The 16,696-nt window shown below is 51.8% G+C and overlaps 2 protein-coding genes across 2 annotated transcripts; both read right to left on the bottom strand.

The window, feature by feature from the left end:
• Window positions 1-810: 810 nt before the first annotated feature.
• LOC126499946 (IQ domain-containing protein F1) lies at window positions 811-7,363 on the bottom strand. The gene is made up of 3 exons (XM_050139506.1): window positions 3,260-7,363; window positions 2,843-2,944; window positions 811-1,251 (listed from the first exon to the last, which is right to left on the bottom strand). Exons 1-3 carry the CDS (start codon window positions 3,260-3,262, stop codon window positions 811-813), a joined length of 546 nt encoding a protein of 181 aa, XP_049995463.1. The 5' UTR covers window positions 3,263-7,363.
• An 88-nt stretch (window positions 7,364-7,451) lies between these two features.
• On the bottom strand, window positions 7,452-16,492 carry Rrp9 (ribosomal RNA processing 9, U3 small nucleolar RNA binding protein). The gene is made up of 15 exons (XM_050139505.1): window positions 16,171-16,492; window positions 15,841-15,923; window positions 12,076-12,185; window positions 11,658-11,725; window positions 11,533-11,574; window positions 11,132-11,258; window positions 9,908-10,032; window positions 9,730-9,822; window positions 9,276-9,376; window positions 9,057-9,191; window positions 8,911-8,973; window positions 8,608-8,753; window positions 8,447-8,526; window positions 7,776-7,849; window positions 7,452-7,611 (listed from the first exon to the last, which is right to left on the bottom strand). The coding sequence occupies exons 1-15, from the start codon at window positions 16,261-16,263 to the stop codon at window positions 7,518-7,520; spliced, it is 1,434 nt and encodes a 477-aa protein (XP_049995462.1). The 5' UTR covers window positions 16,264-16,492; the 3' UTR covers window positions 7,452-7,517.
• Between the last annotated feature and the right edge of the window lie 204 nt (window positions 16,493-16,696).

Here is a 16,696-nt window from a genome sequence, read left to right as displayed (position 1 = left end):
GGCTTTTCCCTGAGACACTGAGCACAAGACAAAAGGAGGCCAGACCAGAGAAGTCCTTCAGAGTGGGAAGAAAACACCAAGGCTCTGAACAGACACAGGGCAGGGCAGAGACAGGAACAGAGAAACCATGCCTAAATATAAGGACAGCTGACCCGGGACACCTCTGGGCAGCACCTCAGAACCTCTATGTGCCAAAGGACCAGCTGGCCAGGGAAGTCAATACGATAGAGCTGGACAGGGGCTCCGAGCCTACAGTCTTATAGGGAAAGACCCAGGTCTCAGAGACCCTCCCTTTCTGTAAGAGTCTCTGGGACGGCAATACCCAGACCGGAAGAGGGGCAGGCAGACTAGCTTGGGCTGTCGTTGGCATTTTACCATCACCTGGCCCTAATCCCACCTTGGGGAATAATATGTCACAGAAGGAGACTTTAAGAGAGCCCAGCACTGCCTGGACATCCCTTGCAGAGGAAAACAGACCTGAGCCTCAGCTCCTGGGTCTGTATAGCCTGAGGCCTGGCCACTCACAGAGAATGGGGCTTGCAGCAGGATGCCATAGAAGCTCCCACATTGGCCAGATGTGGAGAAGTGAACCTACTCTCCATTGGTGGCTCAGGGGAAAAGTGGGACTAAGAATTCTGCAGGACTGTCTTAACAGCTTCCCGTTGGGGTGTCTGATTATGACTCAGAAGCTGAGGTTGAAGAGCTAGTCCAGCAGGGAGACAGGAACCCAAGGTTGCCACTCTTCAGAGTTAGTGTCTCCCCTCATGCCCTCCAGAAACTTGTCAGACAGAGAAACCGCATAAGACCGCCTCACTGCTTTATTGGGAGGGGAATACACTCGGACACGATACAAGGCCCCGAGCCCAGTAAGATCTCCAGCTCAAGATGCATCTGGCTGGCCGTAATTCGGTAGTGGCCCTTGATGACACCCCGTGAAGCGCAGATGTGGCACCTCCAGTGAGACTGGATGATCCGGACAGCCCTAAGCACCTGGCAGTACCGCCTGCGGACTCGCCACATGCGGATCCAGGACTGCACCCTGACCACTGCCCACTGTTCCCGTTGGAAGGCATCCAGTACCGACTGACGCTTCTTCTCCATTATCTTCGGCAGGATTAGCCGCCACCAGCCCTGGATGATCCAGGCCCTGAGGGCTGCATGCAGCAGCGCCCGACGGACCAGTGTGCCACGCCACCATGCTTGGATCTTTATAACTAGGGTCTTGTCAGTGAGATCCTGTTTTTTCTGGGGCTTGCAAGGAAAAAGAGGGGATATTCAGTGAATTTCCTCATCCGCCTCAGCCCAAGGATATGCCAAGAAAGGCCCTGATTCCCTATCAGTACCTGCCTCCCTCTCCCGCTGAAATGAAGAGCCTTGGTCAGGACACTGGCTGGGAACTAGAAGACTGGATCAATGTCCTGCCCGCTGTCACCTCCGGCTTCAGGTCACTAGCAGCTCCCCTAGTTCCTTGAGTCTGTCTCTCCCGCCCTGGCGTTCCAGGTTCCTACAGCCTAGGTTAGCAGGCTGAGATCAAAACCTGCGACTCACATACTTATCAAACGGTTATGTCCTGGTAAGCTTGCCCACCTAGCCAGGACCATGTCCCGTCCCATGAGGCCCTCCTGGAGTCTGGTAGCTCATTTGTTCCTCTCTTCCTTGACTCTACCCGTCCTCCACCTTTTCCCTTCCTCTTGTTGAATCCTCATCTTACATTTCCCCCAACTCATATATTTCAATCTCTCATCTCTCTCGTTCTTGATTCTTCTCCTCACACTCTGCCCCCCGCCGTGTGTGCGTGTGCGTGAGTGTATGCGTGTGCGTGTGTGTATGCGTGTGTGCGCGTGTGTGTATGCATGTGTGCGCGTGCATGTGTGTGTGCGTGCATGTGTGTATGCGTGTGTGTGCGTGCATGTGTATGTGTGTGTGCGTGCATGTGTGTGTGTGTGTGTGTGCGTGTGCGTGCATGTGTATGTGTGTGCATGCGTGTGTTGGGATGTGTCGAGACAAGGTCTCTGTAGCCTTTGCTGGCCTCCATCTCACTGTCCCCTCCCAAGTGCTGGAATTATTGAAGTGCATCATCAGGCCGGTTTGGCTTCCTCGTGACTTTCACACTTCTCATCTTGACAAACAGACTTGTGTGCACAAGTGTAAACATGCACACACAATTCTTGCTTGGTTTTGGTTTTGGGGGGTTTGGGTTTGTTTTGTTTGTTTTTGAGACAAGGTTTCTCTGTTTAACAGCCTTGGACCAGGCTGGTCTTGAACAGAGACCCACCTTCCTCCGTCTCAAAAGTGCTGGGATTAAAGACATGCACCACCACGCCCAACCAATACACACTCAAGTCTAAGCCAACTTCCCTACATCTTGGCTATTCCATTCCACAAGCACATCCCAGACTCAGCCCCAGGCCTTTGGTCTGGGAGGTCGTAGGTTGCCCAATTCCACGCTAACATATGCTTCCCATTTTTTTTCCTTCTTTCCTTCCTTCCTTCCTTCCTTCCTTCCTCCCTCCCTCCCTCCCTCCCTCCCTCCCTCCCTCCCTTCCTTCTTTCCTTCCTTGTTTTGTATGTCTGTGTGCGGGTGTCAGATCCCCTGGAACTGGAGTTACAGACAGTTGTGAGCTGCCAAGTGAGTGCTGGGAATTGAACCTGGGTCCTTTGGAAGAGTAGCTAGTGCTCTTAATCGCTGAGCCTTCTCTTCAGCCCCTTGCTTTCCATTTCTGAACCAGAGTTTTAGGCTGAAAATGAAACGGGAACATGGGAAAATCATTTATACCTATGCTTAGCTCGGTACCACACCAAGAACAAGGGCCAGAGACACCCAAGCCAAATCTCCTCCTACCTTTGCCTTCTTTGTGTCTGAGGATAGATCATCTGGCTGCTTCTCCTGAGGAACATGGCCAGTAGGTTCTTTAAGATCTTCAGGCTTTGACTGTTTTTTATCCTGTACCAGCAATTGGGGAAATCAAGAGTGGAGTTACCATCTCTCCCTCACTGTTCTGCACCCCACACATCCCCAGCTTCTAGAGCATCCCAGACTCTCTTCCCCCTAGGTTTTCTAAGTCAGGGTTTCTCTGTGTACTCATGGCTGTCCTGAAACACAGTCTGTACAGGCTGGCTTCTGCCTCCTGAGTGCTGGGATTAAAGGCGTATGCCACCACTGCCCGGTTGCTTCCTAGACTCTGAGTTATCAGAGGGGTCCCTCATCATGAGATTTATAGACATAACAAGCCTGACGTGTCTGCCCTTTGTTGCTTACCATTGTTCATACATGGATTGGGTGTAGATGGTTCAAATCCCCTCAGGTTTGTGCTGCTCCAGGATTTGCATGAGCTGAGAGCAGAGGGTGACTCATGATGTCACAAGGGTAGCTGTGACTCAGGCAGCAGTGGAGTCCTGTCTAAGGAAAAGACAGAGTGCTGTCCTTTTTTTTTTTCTGCCATAAATACCACATCAAATCAAATCAAAGCCAAATCACCAGAATCACTGGCCCATTGACATAAAGGTGGATACTGAAACATTGGTAACAACACTTACCTGCATTTTTGAATATTCACCAATGGAGGAGGGTTTAGTGATTTATAGTCTGCTCATAACTTCGGACAAGATCGGGCATATTCAGGGAGGTACAGAGGCTAACTGCTTATGCCTTCAAAGACTATATAAATATTAAAATGTAGTGAGTTAAGTCAGACATGGTGGTTCATGCCTGTAATTCCGGCACTTAGGAAGCTGAAGCAGGAGGATTGCTTTGGGATCAAGGCCAGCCTGAGCTAGTCTCAAAAAGTAGAAATGATGAGATGATCTTTACTACTGAGAGGCATTTGTTAGGAAAGGAAGTTGGACTACTGTGACTGCACTTGCGCAGACTAAGGGCGTAATGATGGACATACCCGAACAAGAACATAGGTGAAAGGCATTTACACAAACTGTGACGACAGGGCATCTACCCTACCCATTCGATGCCCTGGAGACCCCAAGAACCAGCCTGGACTCCATCTCGGGTCTGGGTTCAGTCTTCTTCTTCTGCCCTTGAAAGTGCCAGGCAGGCGAAAGGCAGTTGCTACCTGAGGGCGCCCTTTCTGCTGATCTTACCTCCCAAAGACCCACCTTGACAGCGCGAGGCCAGGAGTCCACCAGAGGCCCGGTCCCAGGAGTCCCTGGGCAGTGCTTTCAGAATGTGTATGGTTAGGATAGAATAGGGGGAGTATACTGAAAAGGAGGGGGTCATGTCAGGCTAGAAGTGTCAGTGTGAAATTAATGGGGTGCATGAGATGCAGGAGGCAGGTTGTGGGAGCAGAGTGACAGAAAGATCCATTCGCCTCAATTTGGAAAGGATAACGTACAGGCGTTTGTGACCATTGTTTTTTAACCTCTCAACACACACACATGGGTGGAGGTGCCATTTAAAATTTTTTAAATTTTAAAAAGATCTTTAAGAGGTAAGTCAGAGTCTACTTGCAGGTCCTTATGTCACTGAAGTTGCTACCCTTGGAAAGGACTATTGCAGGGGTCACCCCTGAATTTCTGGCTTCCTATTGGGTGATATAATCACTCTCACTTACATATGCACTTGCCATCTGCCGCAAGAGCCTCCCCAGAGGGCTGGAGAGATGGCTCAGAGGTTAAGAGCACTGGTTGCTCTTCCAAAGGTTCTGAATTCAAATCCCAGCAACAACATGGTGGCTTACAACCATCTATAATGAGATCTGGTGCCCTTAATTGGCCTGCAGGCATACACAACAGGCAGAACACTGTATACATAATAAATAAGTAAATCTTAAAAAAAAAAAAGCCTCACCAGAGGTCAGCTGACATTGGCAATGAGCTACATTAACAGCAGAGAAATCTCACTTTCTAAGAAAACACTGAGATCATTATCAAAACACCTACAGGGACCTGCTTCAGGGTAGAATACTGGCCTTGCGTCATTCAGATACCTAGGTGTCATTCTGGGTGGAACTTGTTCTTAGAGAGAATCTGAGTTTAATTCTCAGCCCACAACCGGCAACTCACTGCCTGTCAATTTCAGTTCCAAGCAACCAGTGTCCTCTGCTGGCACCCACAGGCACTGCACCCACATGATATCCACATATAGGCAGACACATAAATAAAGTTAGTGACTAGGCTATGGTGGGGCACACCTTTAATCCCAGCACTCAGGAGGCAGGGGCAGGTTAATCTCTGAGTTCAAGATCAGCCTGGTCTAGAGTGAGTTCCTGGACAGTCAAGGGTACGCAGAAAAAAAACCTGTCTTGAAAAAACAAAAACTATATATGTGCAGTATTTTCAAAACAATTTTAGAAGAGGCCAACTTTTATTTCTAAAAACATGTGGAGGTGAATTCCATATCCTCTGCTGTTCTCAGTTTTAGGACTCTAATTTGTTTCCTGGAACTGCTGATGAGGCTCCAACTTTGATGCCTACATCTTTGCAGCTTGATTACAGGAAGGAAACCATGTTCTCCCATAGAGAATCCTCAAGGTTGGGTTTGTGGGCATTCGAGAAGGCGCTGAACTGACAAAGGTGGTCACACAGCTCTGTTAGAGGACTGGAAGACCAGGTGGCATTAGTCAAGGGCTGAGTGGCTGCCAAAGAAAATGTCTTCTACATCACCAGCCAACACGGGTGCCATCCACACACTCCACACACCAGCCAACACAGGTACCATCCACACGCTCCTCATACCAGCCAACGGGGTGCCATCCACACACTCCACACACCAGCCAACACAGGTACCATCCACACGCTCCTCATACCAGCCAACGGGGTACCATCCACACGTTCCATATTCTACACCAGCCAACGGGGTGCCTATCCACACACTCCACACACCAGCCAACGGGGTGCCATCCACACACTCCACACACCAGCCAACGGGGTGCCATCCACACACTCCACACACCAGCCAACGGGGTGCCATCTACAAGCTCCACATACCAGCCAACACAGGTGCCATCCACACACTCCAAACACCAGCCAACATGGATGCCATCCACCAGCTAATGGGGTGTCATTCACACGCTCCACAAACTTCGTCCCAAGAGTCTCCTGAGTACACATTGGTGCCCCAAGAATAACCCAGTCTAGCCCTGAAATCATAAAGACAGGAATCTACTAAGCCTCGATATAGAAGGAAGAGTATAAAACCACTTTTCTTTCTGGGGAATTCTTCACATTCTAGAAATTCTTACCAACTGGGAAGGGAAAACCATTGTCTGAGCCTGGGTGAGGAGCACAAGCTGGAAATGAGCCGCTCAGGTTTCTGTCCTCACTCCCCAGGACACTGGCGTGTGGGCAATGAGCCCAGACAAAACAGTTTCAGTCATCCACCCTGGGAGTGCTCTCTCAACCCGACTGAACAAGGACAAGAGCAACATAGAGCTATGCAAGTCCTGAAGGACCAGAGGGCGAGGACTTGCTGTTCCTCCATCACTGAGCCCAGGGTCAAGTGAGGGCCCGAGAGAGCTGTGCCCTCACATTCCCCTTCACAGGTCACTAATGCTCAAGCCCAAACATCATGGACACCTCCCAAGGAAAGCCCCTCACCACCGTCAGAGGCCTGGAGGTTTGGCAGCGGCAGGTAGAGGCAGGGAGTAGGTGTTCTGGGAAAGACTATGTTTAAGCAACACAGCCAGTGGTGAAGCCTACACAAACCCACAGGCAGCACTTCAGCTGTGCCACCGAGAGGCCCACCCAAACGCAGACCTACACACGTACTTTTTCTTATTTCTTCCTCCCTCAGTCTCCCAAGCAAGAATAGGCTGGCTGCTCCCGGGACCCGCTCCCATCTGACCTGCGATCCTGTTAGCCACCTATCGTCTTCCGCGGCACTCTATGCTCTGGCTACTCTATTTGCCCATATTCTTAACTAAATAACCCTCCTCATCACTTCTTACACCTCAATGTCGCACCTGACCACCTGCCCTACTCTTCTGTCTCCCCAGTCTCTCCTCCCCTCCACTGCTGCACCCCTACGACAGGAGTGAGCCACCCAACATGCAGAAGCAAGTATTCCTCTAATGCCTCTCCAGCAGGTCCCTGCCTGGCTCTTGCTATCAGATCGAAGATCTCTTCCCCAGTGCTGACCTTGTCCCCAAGCATGTCAGACTCCCACTTCGAGGGCCGTCTATCCCTTCCAGCTTCCTGAGGGTAGGGAAGTACGGTCAGCCTGACGTGTAGCCCTGCTATCCCATTTAATCCTCAGACCCCAGTTAGATCTTGCGCACAGAACTGAAAGCCAGAGCTTTTTGGCTGATGGGTGAGCAGACTCTGAAAGCAGCTGGCTGACGAGGTCATGCACGAGCCAGCAGAGGTTCCCACCCACAGTCCTCTGAAAACAACCAAAGGCCTTCAGCTGACAGCTTGCCCTTCCTCGGGTCTCTGCCAGCTCCTGGTCCCTGTCACACACCCCTGCTGCTAACCCTCCCAGGAACCAGAAGAACAAAGTCTAAAATAGGAGGCTTTAATACAAAAAGGGGGGCAGGGTCTAGAAAGCACTTAAATAAGGACGAGTGTCAGGAGCCAGCAACAGGGGCCGCAGGGACTCTGCGCAGAGGGATGATGCAGACTGAATTCCGAGCCTCTTTGATCCTCCACCACCGGCCAAGCCTGTGAGGAATGAGAGCGGCAGCTAAGGCAGACCCACCCCCACCCTCCAACCCCCTCCTAGTCCCATCTGGCCAGTGCCATCCTGCCCTCAGCCCCGCCCTCCATCACCCTGCCCTCAGCCCCACCCCCATCACCCTGCCCTCAGCCCCGCCCCCATCACGCACCTGTGCTCCTGGCCCACTCCAGCCACCAAGAAGTCCCCAGCACTGGAGAACTTGAGGCTGTTGATAAAACCAACCTGAGGGGGACACAGAAAGACATCAGAACTATCCTCACTAGCTGCCAACATCAATCAAGAGCCTGGTGAAAACCTGCTGCCCGCTGTCTCTGGTCAGGCGGACCAGTCCTTTCTCTCTGAAGCCTTAGCCTCCCAATCTGAGCCAGGGGAAAATAGAGCCAGCCTAGCAGGGAATGGATTCAGGAGGCAGTGCCCATCAAGTGTGTCAAGAGCTGCCTCGGGCCTGGCACCTGGCAGTGGGGTACAAGGAACCCCAGAACAGCCATCCCGACTCAAGCTGTCTCTGACATATCCCACCACAACCCCACAGGTCACCCCAATGTGGATAATCAATTCCGTACACCCCCACCTGGTCTCAAGCCAGTACCAGCGAGGCAGAGCTAAGCCCAGTGCAGGCCTCCACCTTCTGGCCATGCAACTCTCAACCCTGTATATTGAAGCCAGGACAGCACAGGGCGGAGAGGCAGGGGGACAGAGCAGGAGGAAAGAGGGAGTCCCTGCAACAGTAAGTGGCCTTGCTTGTGGGAAGAGCAGAAAGAGCTCATTCCAGGGGCCCCCAGAGTCTGGCAAAGACAGGCTTATGCATTTACCACTTACCAGGGGGATGTCACAAAGAGGGTCAAGCTGTCGGAAGCCCTCTCCACACTGCCAAAGCCGCACACAGGCATTGTGGGAGCCTTGGAAAACAGAGGATCAATGAGCAAACCCCTACACCAAGTCACCTTGTGCCCCTCTTCCCCCCTTCACAGAGCACCCACCTGTGGCCACAAGGTCTGTATTAAGCAGGGCCGCCACCGATGACACCCAGTAGGGCTGCTCCAGGCCTGGCTCCCCATGCAGTCCGTGAGCTTCCCGCTGGAGGGCAAGCGGCCGTTTCTTGGAGAGGCCCCACAAGGCCACGGAGCTGTGGGTAGGGAAGAGAGTCTGAGGGCAAGAGCAGGACAGAGGCAAAGAGCAGAGAGGACCAAGCACACAGGCCAGCTGAGGAATATGGAAAGGCCCTGACAGGCGGGAATGGTCATAGCAGCAGTGGTCAGTCACATCAGAGGAATAACTCTTACCCATCATCTGCACCGGACACCATGTGCTCCTCATTGATCAGATGGATACAGTCAATGGAGCCCCTAGAGAGAGAGTGTGTGAGGGACAAGGTCCAGCGCTCTCACCAGCCCATAGAGCCCCGGCACGCCACAGCAGACTGCCTTACTGGTGGCCATAGAAGACAAGCTGGGATTCCTCTGGGATCTTCCATACACGCACAGTCCCATCCCGGCCCCCAGCTGTCACACAGCACTCTCGGCTAAGGGCGTCCAATGCGGCCACAGCATCCTGGTGCCCAAAGCTGGAGGGAAGAAGAGAGCGTCACGTTGAACTTAGAGGTATGCGTGAACCGGCATTCACATGCCATCTGCCCGAGCGCACTCACAGGGTCTCCACATAGGAGTTCTCGGCTGCATTCCACACCTTCACTGAGCGGTCGTGGGATGTGCTGTAGAGCTGGTGGGTACCTCTTCGGAAGGCCAGTCCCTAGAGCAGATGGGGAGGGGCAGCAGGGTCAGGACTAAGCAGAGGAAACAGAAGACAGGCCCAGAGAGGCTCTCCTAAAGCAAGTCACGTGACACAGGAAGCCTCCTCCCACAGAGCACTGAAGATAAAACATGAGACCCCATGTGGAGTCAGGAACGTGCTTGTCTGTACTCAAATAGCTGGACCCCCTCAGGCCCTCCTGGCTCCGGTATCAGCCGGACCAGATCTCCTTCCACCCCTCCCAGTGTCTTCAGCACACTTAGGTCCCTTACACAGCACTCACTACCCAGAGAGGAGGTCCCCAGAAGATGAGCTGGGGCCCAGTACCATCCACTAAATACCCAGAGCCTCACCGACACAGCGTCCCGGTGTCCCGTGAAGGTGTACAGGTGCTGGCAGCTCTGGGCCTCCCAAATTAGAATGAGTTTGCTTCGGTCACCAGAGGCCTGTGAGAACGAAGATTAATAGCCACAAGCACACACACTGCACAGCCAAACCGCCCACCTGCCTACAGGGCCAGCCCAGTCTTACAAGGTACTTGCCATCAGAGGAGATGGCCATGCAGAGGATATGGCTGCTGTGGCCTGAAGGCTGCCCCTGGGTACCCTTCTTGGCTCGAGGAATTACATGCAGTTTCCGCCCAGTCTCTACACTCCCTGCCACCAAGAGAGGAAAGAGATTACTGGGAAGGGGGACACCACTGGCTTAGCCAACCATGCCTCCCCCACCATGAAAGAGCTGCATGGACAAGCGTCATGAAGGGAGCCCTGTACTTGGGTCAGGGGACCCAGTTCAGCTGCTGTGAGCGTCTACACAAATCACTTTGGTCTCATCTGCCAAATGGGAACAATAGTCCCCAATGGCAGCCATGACCCCCCAAAGGAGGGAGAAGAATTTAAAAGTGCCTTGGAGATTGGAGGTATGCTCAGTGGGGACCACTTGCCATGTGCACGAACCTCAACTCAGTCCCCAGAACCTACTCGACTATCACATGTTGTCCTGACATCTCAACACGTGGGTTGTGGCATAGGTGCACACCCATACACAAAATAAACAGCATTAAAAAGATAAAGGAGGGGGGCTGGAGAGATGGCTCAGAGGTTAAGAGCATTGCCTGCTCTTCCAAAGGTACTGAGTTCAATTCCCAGCAACCACATGGTGGCTCACAACCATCTGTAATGGGGTTTGGTGCCCTCTTCTGGCCTGCAGACATAAAGACAGAATATTGTATACATAATAAATAAATAAATAAATAAATAAATAAATAAATAAATAAATAAATATATTAAAAAAAAGATAAAGGAGGGAGGGAATGAGAGAGAGAGAGAGAGAGAGAGAGAGAGAGAGAGGTGCACTGGGACTGTTGGCACGATTCCTTCCTCGGATAAAGGCGGGAGGTGAGGCCTAGGCTCAGGTGTGGAGGGCTAGGAATCTAGAAGGACCAAGGACTGCATCGGTCAGTGTAGAGCCTCAAACACCTCCCAGCCCAGCTGCCCATCTGAGGCCTCAGTCCCCATCCTCAACGTGTGTAGAAAACTGAGGGATGGGACCTGACCGACTGAAGATTCCATTCAGTGTCCATCCAGCACAACGGTGGCCGACTCCCCAGCACTATCCTCATCCTGTCTTTGCTCCACGGAGCTCAGAGGCCCTACCGCTGGTTGGAAGCTTTCACTGTCACTCACAAAGCTCCTCCTAGGTAGCTTCCATAACCAGGGCTCTGCACCAGACACAGGCCCTCAAGGTCTCACTCACACTTAATGATGGTGCAGTCTTTGGCGGCGGAGAAGATGGCCAGGTCATCAGGAGTGATAACCAAGCACGTGATTGAGAGCTGGTGGCCCCGTAAAACTCGAATGTCGGTGGGAGCCGGGGTCTGGATCTGGGCAGACAAGGACCAGGTCACTATAGTTGGAACCATGATGACACTCCCAGTCCAGAACTATTCTTACCCACCCACCCTAGCCAGAAGGAAAACGGGCCCCAAGGTCATGAGAATAAGACCTTTCATTACCTAGCCATATCTGCCCAAGTATCTACCACTGTATACCACAAAAAGACTCCAACAGCCTGAGGGGCACTAAGCCGTCTGCTTGTCAACCCAGGTGAGTGCAATGACTCTAACCTTACACCAAGGTGCTGCCCTGCCCACTCACCTCCTTTGCCACTGACTTCTGTAACCTGCCTCTCTGCTCGAGCTGCAAAGAGAGAAGAAAGAGGAATGAGGAACTGGAAGGAAGCCCCATCTCCCTCCGCACTCACCGCTGCCCTCCACACTCACCACGTCTTCTTTTAAGCGTCCCGCCACTTGATCCTCCTCAAATTCACGAGCTTCAGCCTTCTCCTCCTCTGTGCAGGACAGACCAGTCCACATAACCCAAGGCTGAGGTGCCCTTTCCTCCTCCCATCCCATGCCTAGCCCTCTACCCCGGGACACTTCTAGCACTCTCTAGGGAAAACTAGACAGTCCCTTCCTGACTTTGTTTATCACACTGGGCTTAGCTCCCCTCAAGCCTAGTCTGTCCTGGGAAATCCTGGCCCATTAGAGATCATAGACACCCTCCACAAGGTGGTTAAGATCAGCAGCACTGGCAAACAGGGGAACCTATGAGTGGCCCATCAGATGGCCGGGGCTACAACAGGGACAGCAGGTAGGTTCTGGCAGAGACCCCGGCCTTCATCTAGTTCCCCCAGCTCACCTTGCTGCTTAAGCTGCTCAAGGTAGAGTTTGGCCAAACGTAGCTTCTTCTCCTGCGCAGTCTCCTCTAGCTCCTCCTCCTCCTCTTCCTCTGTTTTCCTTGGAGCCAAACTATGGAAAGAAGGGACTGGGTCTAAGGGGCTGGCCCTACGCATCTGGCCAACCCCCTGCCAAAGACACGTGCAGAAAGCAGATGTGACTTGAGACTTGTCCAACTGAAGATCCCACTCAGGGTCATCCAGCGCAATGTGAAAATGGCCACCTCCCCCCAACACCAGGAAATGATTATAAAAGCTCAACAATATGGGAAAAAGAAGGTTCCATAAGCTTCTAAGAGAAACCAGGTTGTATACAAAAGATCAGAAATAACAATGGCAGGCCTGCAGACTTAGCTCAGTGGCAAAGGAAGACAAACATGCTTGAGGTCCTGGAATAAACAGCCAGTATGGGGTGGGGTGGGGGGAGAAGGGGTGGTGGAGAGAACAAAGAGGAGGAGGAAGAGGAGGAAGAAGAGGTGCCTAGACAAAACAGTGACAAATAAGGATACCACAATGGGTATGGCTCAGTGATAGACCATGAGCTTAGCCTAATAAAGGTCCTGAGTTCAATAACCATCCAAAAAAACCACATTATCAAGCCAGGGACAATGGCATACCTAAAATCCTAGAATTTGCAAGGTAAGACTCAAGGTCAGCCCAAGCCAGAGTAAGACTATCTCAAACTCCCTGCTAAGAATTGTCAGATGTACAGAGTGACAAAGAACTGATCCTTTCCTCCTACTGAGCTTCAAAAACTAGAGAAAGGCACAAGGTACTAGAAACAGGAGATGCGATACACAGAACAGAAAAGGCAATGCCAGGGTGACAACTGCTCCAAGAAACAGGGCAGCGAGTTTTAGCAGAACCCAAGAGACAGACATGCTGGGCTAGGCTCGCTGCCCCAGCATCCTCCTTGGACCCCGAGGACTAGGTTCCAAGTGAATCCTAATCCTAAGTAGTACTGACTTAGCCCTGTACTGGTGAGTTTCTTGCTGTCCCTCCCAAGCCCCGGTCCCTAGGCCAGCTGAGGACGCTCCCTTTACTCAAAGGTTTCAAAGGTTTCGATCTCCTCCTGGGAGCTGGAGGAAAGTGTTGAGAACTCACACGCAGGAAGTGCAGGACTTGTGGTCCCTCTGATCACAAGACATCCAGTCTGTTAGCCGCTCTATTTCCCAGCACCCAATTAAGATCTTGCCCAGGACTTCCATCAGAAGGGATCTTACAACCTGTCAGGAAGCCCATTGTGGTGGGGTATGCCTTTTTTTGTCTTAATCTAGCTATTAAATGAAATTTTTAAATAAATTATTTACCTGTATATTTTACATTCCAGCCACAGGTTCTCCTCTCTCTTCTCCTCCCAGTCCCTCTCTCTACCCGACCTGTTTTATCCCAGTACTTGGGAGGCAGAGGCAGGCAGATCTCTGAATCTGAGTCCAGCCTGGTCTGCAGAGCAAGTTTCAGGCCTGCCAGGGCTACACAGTAAGCACCCGCCTCAAAACTGAGACACCTCTCAGGAAGGTCAAAGCCAGGGCACAGCCCAGAGTTCTGACTATACAGAGTTTACCCAAACCAACTAGTCAGTTATTTAAGAGTTACTAACAGGAAAGTAGAGGAGACAGGCTCAGCAGAATGACAAAACTTATAAACTGGATTTAGCAATTCTGCTTTTTCTTTCTTCTCCATTTTCCCAGAGGTGGTTTCTCCATGTAACCCTGGCTATCCTAGAACTTGTTCTGTGGATCAGGCTGGCCTTTAACTCAGAGATCCGCCTGCCTCTGCCTCCAGAGTGCTGGGATTAAAGGCGTGTGCCACCATATCCCGCATCATTTTTTTGCTAAAAAGTAGCTTTTGTAAGAAAAGATATTTCAGACCTGAATTTTATGTGTTATACATTTCTCTTTATTTTTGTCCATGATAGAGGATCAACAGAAAAAACTGAGAGGTGCTTCTATAGTTAATACACTTTGTTATACAACTTTGTAAAATACTTAAGTGGGCTGGGAAGATGGCCATCGGTTAAGAGCTCTTGCTGTTCTTGCAGAGAACCTGGGTTCAATCCCCAGCACCGACACCTGTCACTGCAGTTCCAGGGGATCGAATGCCCTCAGTCCTCCTGGGGCACTTGCACTCAAGTTGTGCATACAAACTCATGCATGTACACATATATGCATATAAATAAAAACAAACTTAAAATGTTTAGCACAGGTCCTGGAGGCAGAAGCAGGTGGATGTCCTTGAGTTTGAGGCCAGCCTGATCTATATAGCTAGTTCCAGGAGAGCTACATGGAAAAACCTTATATCAAAAGAGACTGTTTCTATGTGTGAGTTAAGGCAACAGACATTGACTTTTAGAAGCAGAATTGCTAGCCAGGCTGGTAACTCTAGCACTCAGGAGGCAGAAACAGGTGAACCTATGAGTTCAAGGCCAGCCTGGTGTACAGGGAGAGTTCCAGGAGAGCTGCTACACAGAGAAACCCTGGTGGGGGAAGACGGGGACACAGAACAGCTAAGTCCAGTTGATGAAAATGATGTCAGGATTTCCTGGACTGAGAACCTCCACCCGTGGGGATGACACCCTGTCCCAGTCCTTTGAAACCATAAAGCCACCCCCATCGCCTACTGAGACTGGGAAGCATCCGAACCCCTCTCTGAATTGTATATGAACCTATCACCTGCCCTTTTATCTTTTTTGTTTGGTTGGTTAGGTCCCCCCCCCCCCAGACAGGGTTTCTCTGTAGCTTTGCAGCCTGTCCTGGAACTAGCTCTTCTAGACCAGACTGGCCTCGAACTCAGAGATCCGCCTACCTCTGCCTAATGAGTGCTGGGATCACCACTGCCCGGCCCTTTTATCTTTTCTACCTTCCACCCTGGCAAACTTACACCCCAAACTTGTCCCTGACCCCTGAATGCCTTCCCTACCACTCCATGACACTCCTTCTCATCTCTCTAAGCCCGTTTTTTTTGGGGGGGAGGGGTGTTTGTTTGTTTTTTAGGGATTTTGTTGTTTTTTTTAGACATGGTTTCTCTATGCATCCTCCCTGGCTATCCTGGAGCTCACTCTGTAGACCAAGCTGGCTTCGAACTCACAAAGATCCGCCTGCCTCTGCCTCCTGAGTGCTGGGATTAAAGGTGTGCACCACCACTGCCAGGCACCTATCTTAAAAAGCTTCTTCACTCCTCAGAACACATACCTGCAAGATCCACGCCTCCCTACAACACCTCTCTCCCCTTGCTGCCCATCTGTGTCCCCAACACTAAAACCAGTCCCTAATGTTAGAGTCAAGGGAAGGCTAGATATGTGCCAATAAACACTGCGTTTTTAACTAGGAAGCAAAAGCTGTCAGATCATTTGAGCCCAGGAGGCCAGGACAACCTTGGCAATACAGCAGACTTCATCTCGGAAAGGAGTCCAAGACATCGGTAACTGTGACAATGCGTGAAAATGGAATGAAGTTGCAGGTGTGCCCTGCAGCCGTCTCCCCTTGCCTCTCAATCCAGTCTTGTGCCTGCGTCCTCTCCAAGAGACAAAAAAGGTCTCAGGCTCTCCCACAAGGATCCAGGACCCTCGCCATAGTCACACAGAGACATCTCACAGCCAGATACCCGAGCAAACGATCTATGAGCCAACGGCAATTCTGAGTTCTCCAGCTCTATAACTAGTCTCCCTGAGTCGTCCATTTACCGTGAGCTTCAGTTTACCCTTCCCCTCGGTGGAAAAAAATGCTCACCTCTCAGTCTCAGAATCACTGGAAATTTCTTCATTCATCTTGCCGCCACCCTTGGATTTGCCTCTGTCCCCAGCAGAGTCGACCTGGAAATAATACGATCCTTTCTTGCTCAAGAGCCTGAGAAAGGCAGCGGCTCTTGGCCCTGGCCAAACGGAAGGCCTTCCAGGATTCGGTGGGTAGAAGAAAGAGGTTGGGGCTGCATCCAGATGGGACCCTGAGCGAAGGGATGGGGCCCTGGGCGAAGGGATGAGCCCCGATGAGAGCCCTGGGATGGAACGATGGTTGTCGCAGTAGCGAGACCGGTCCTGCCCGAGGAAACGCCATGCTCACCTTTCGCCGCCGCTTGCCGGCCCCCGCAGCGGCCCCGGGCCCGGGGGCCGGCTTTGCCCGCTTACGAGTTGCCACGGCGCTGGACATGATCATCAAGGTGCTGCTGCCGCTGCAGGAGAACTCACATGGCAGCTAAACCCCGGCCGCATGGCAAGACCCGGAGCCCTGATAGGCTCTTACGGCGCGACGGGCCCCGCCTCCCGCAGCTCCATTGGACCCTCCAGGAGACTCTGTCACTCCCCCAGTCACCCATTGGGCCGACCCGTTGGCCACGCCCTCAAAAGCTCCTATAAGCTCCAGCGCCGACGGGACTAGAAAGCTAGTCTCTCTTCCTGTTTCCGGCGCGGGCCTGTGGCGCTTGCCACAGGGAGGGGTGGGGCTAGGAGGCCATTCTTTGTGTTTGCGCCTCATAACCACTGGAGGGCGACAGAGGTGCGGAGTTCTTCGTTCCGAGAGTGATTCAATTTTTCCAGTCTGGGGCGGGGGACACAAGACTTTTCAGCCAAGCTCTAATACACAGAAAATG

This window comes from Alexandromys fortis, unplaced genomic scaffold, assembly GCF_014885135.2.
Source record: "Alexandromys fortis isolate MF-2015 unplaced genomic scaffold, M_Fortis_MF-2015_v1.1 scaffold_36, whole genome shotgun sequence".
NCBI classification, from domain to species: Eukaryota; Metazoa; Chordata; class Mammalia; order Rodentia; family Cricetidae; genus Alexandromys; species Alexandromys fortis.
This window is presented reverse-complemented; position numbering and strand designations above follow the sequence as displayed.

Excerpts from the sequence above, each read along its gene's own strand:
- LOC126499946 (XM_050139506.1), bottom strand. Across the intron at positions 1,252-2,842 it reads CAGACACAAAGAAGGCAAAG|CCCCAGAAAAAACAGGATCT; the intron begins GTAGGAGGAGAT and ends TTTCCTTGCAAG.
- Rrp9 (XM_050139505.1), bottom strand. The coding sequence starts at position 16,263 with ATGATCATGTCCAGCGCCGTGGCAACTCGTAAGCGGGCAAAGCCGGCC. Across the intron at positions 10,033-11,131 it reads AGACTGCACCATCATTAAGT|GGAGTGTAGAGACTGGGCGG; the intron begins GTGAGTGAGACC and ends TCTTGGTGGCAG. Across the intron at positions 9,377-9,729 it reads GACACCGGGACGCTGTGTCG|GGACTGGCCTTCCGAAGAGG; the intron begins GTGAGGCTCTGG and ends CATCTGCTCTAG.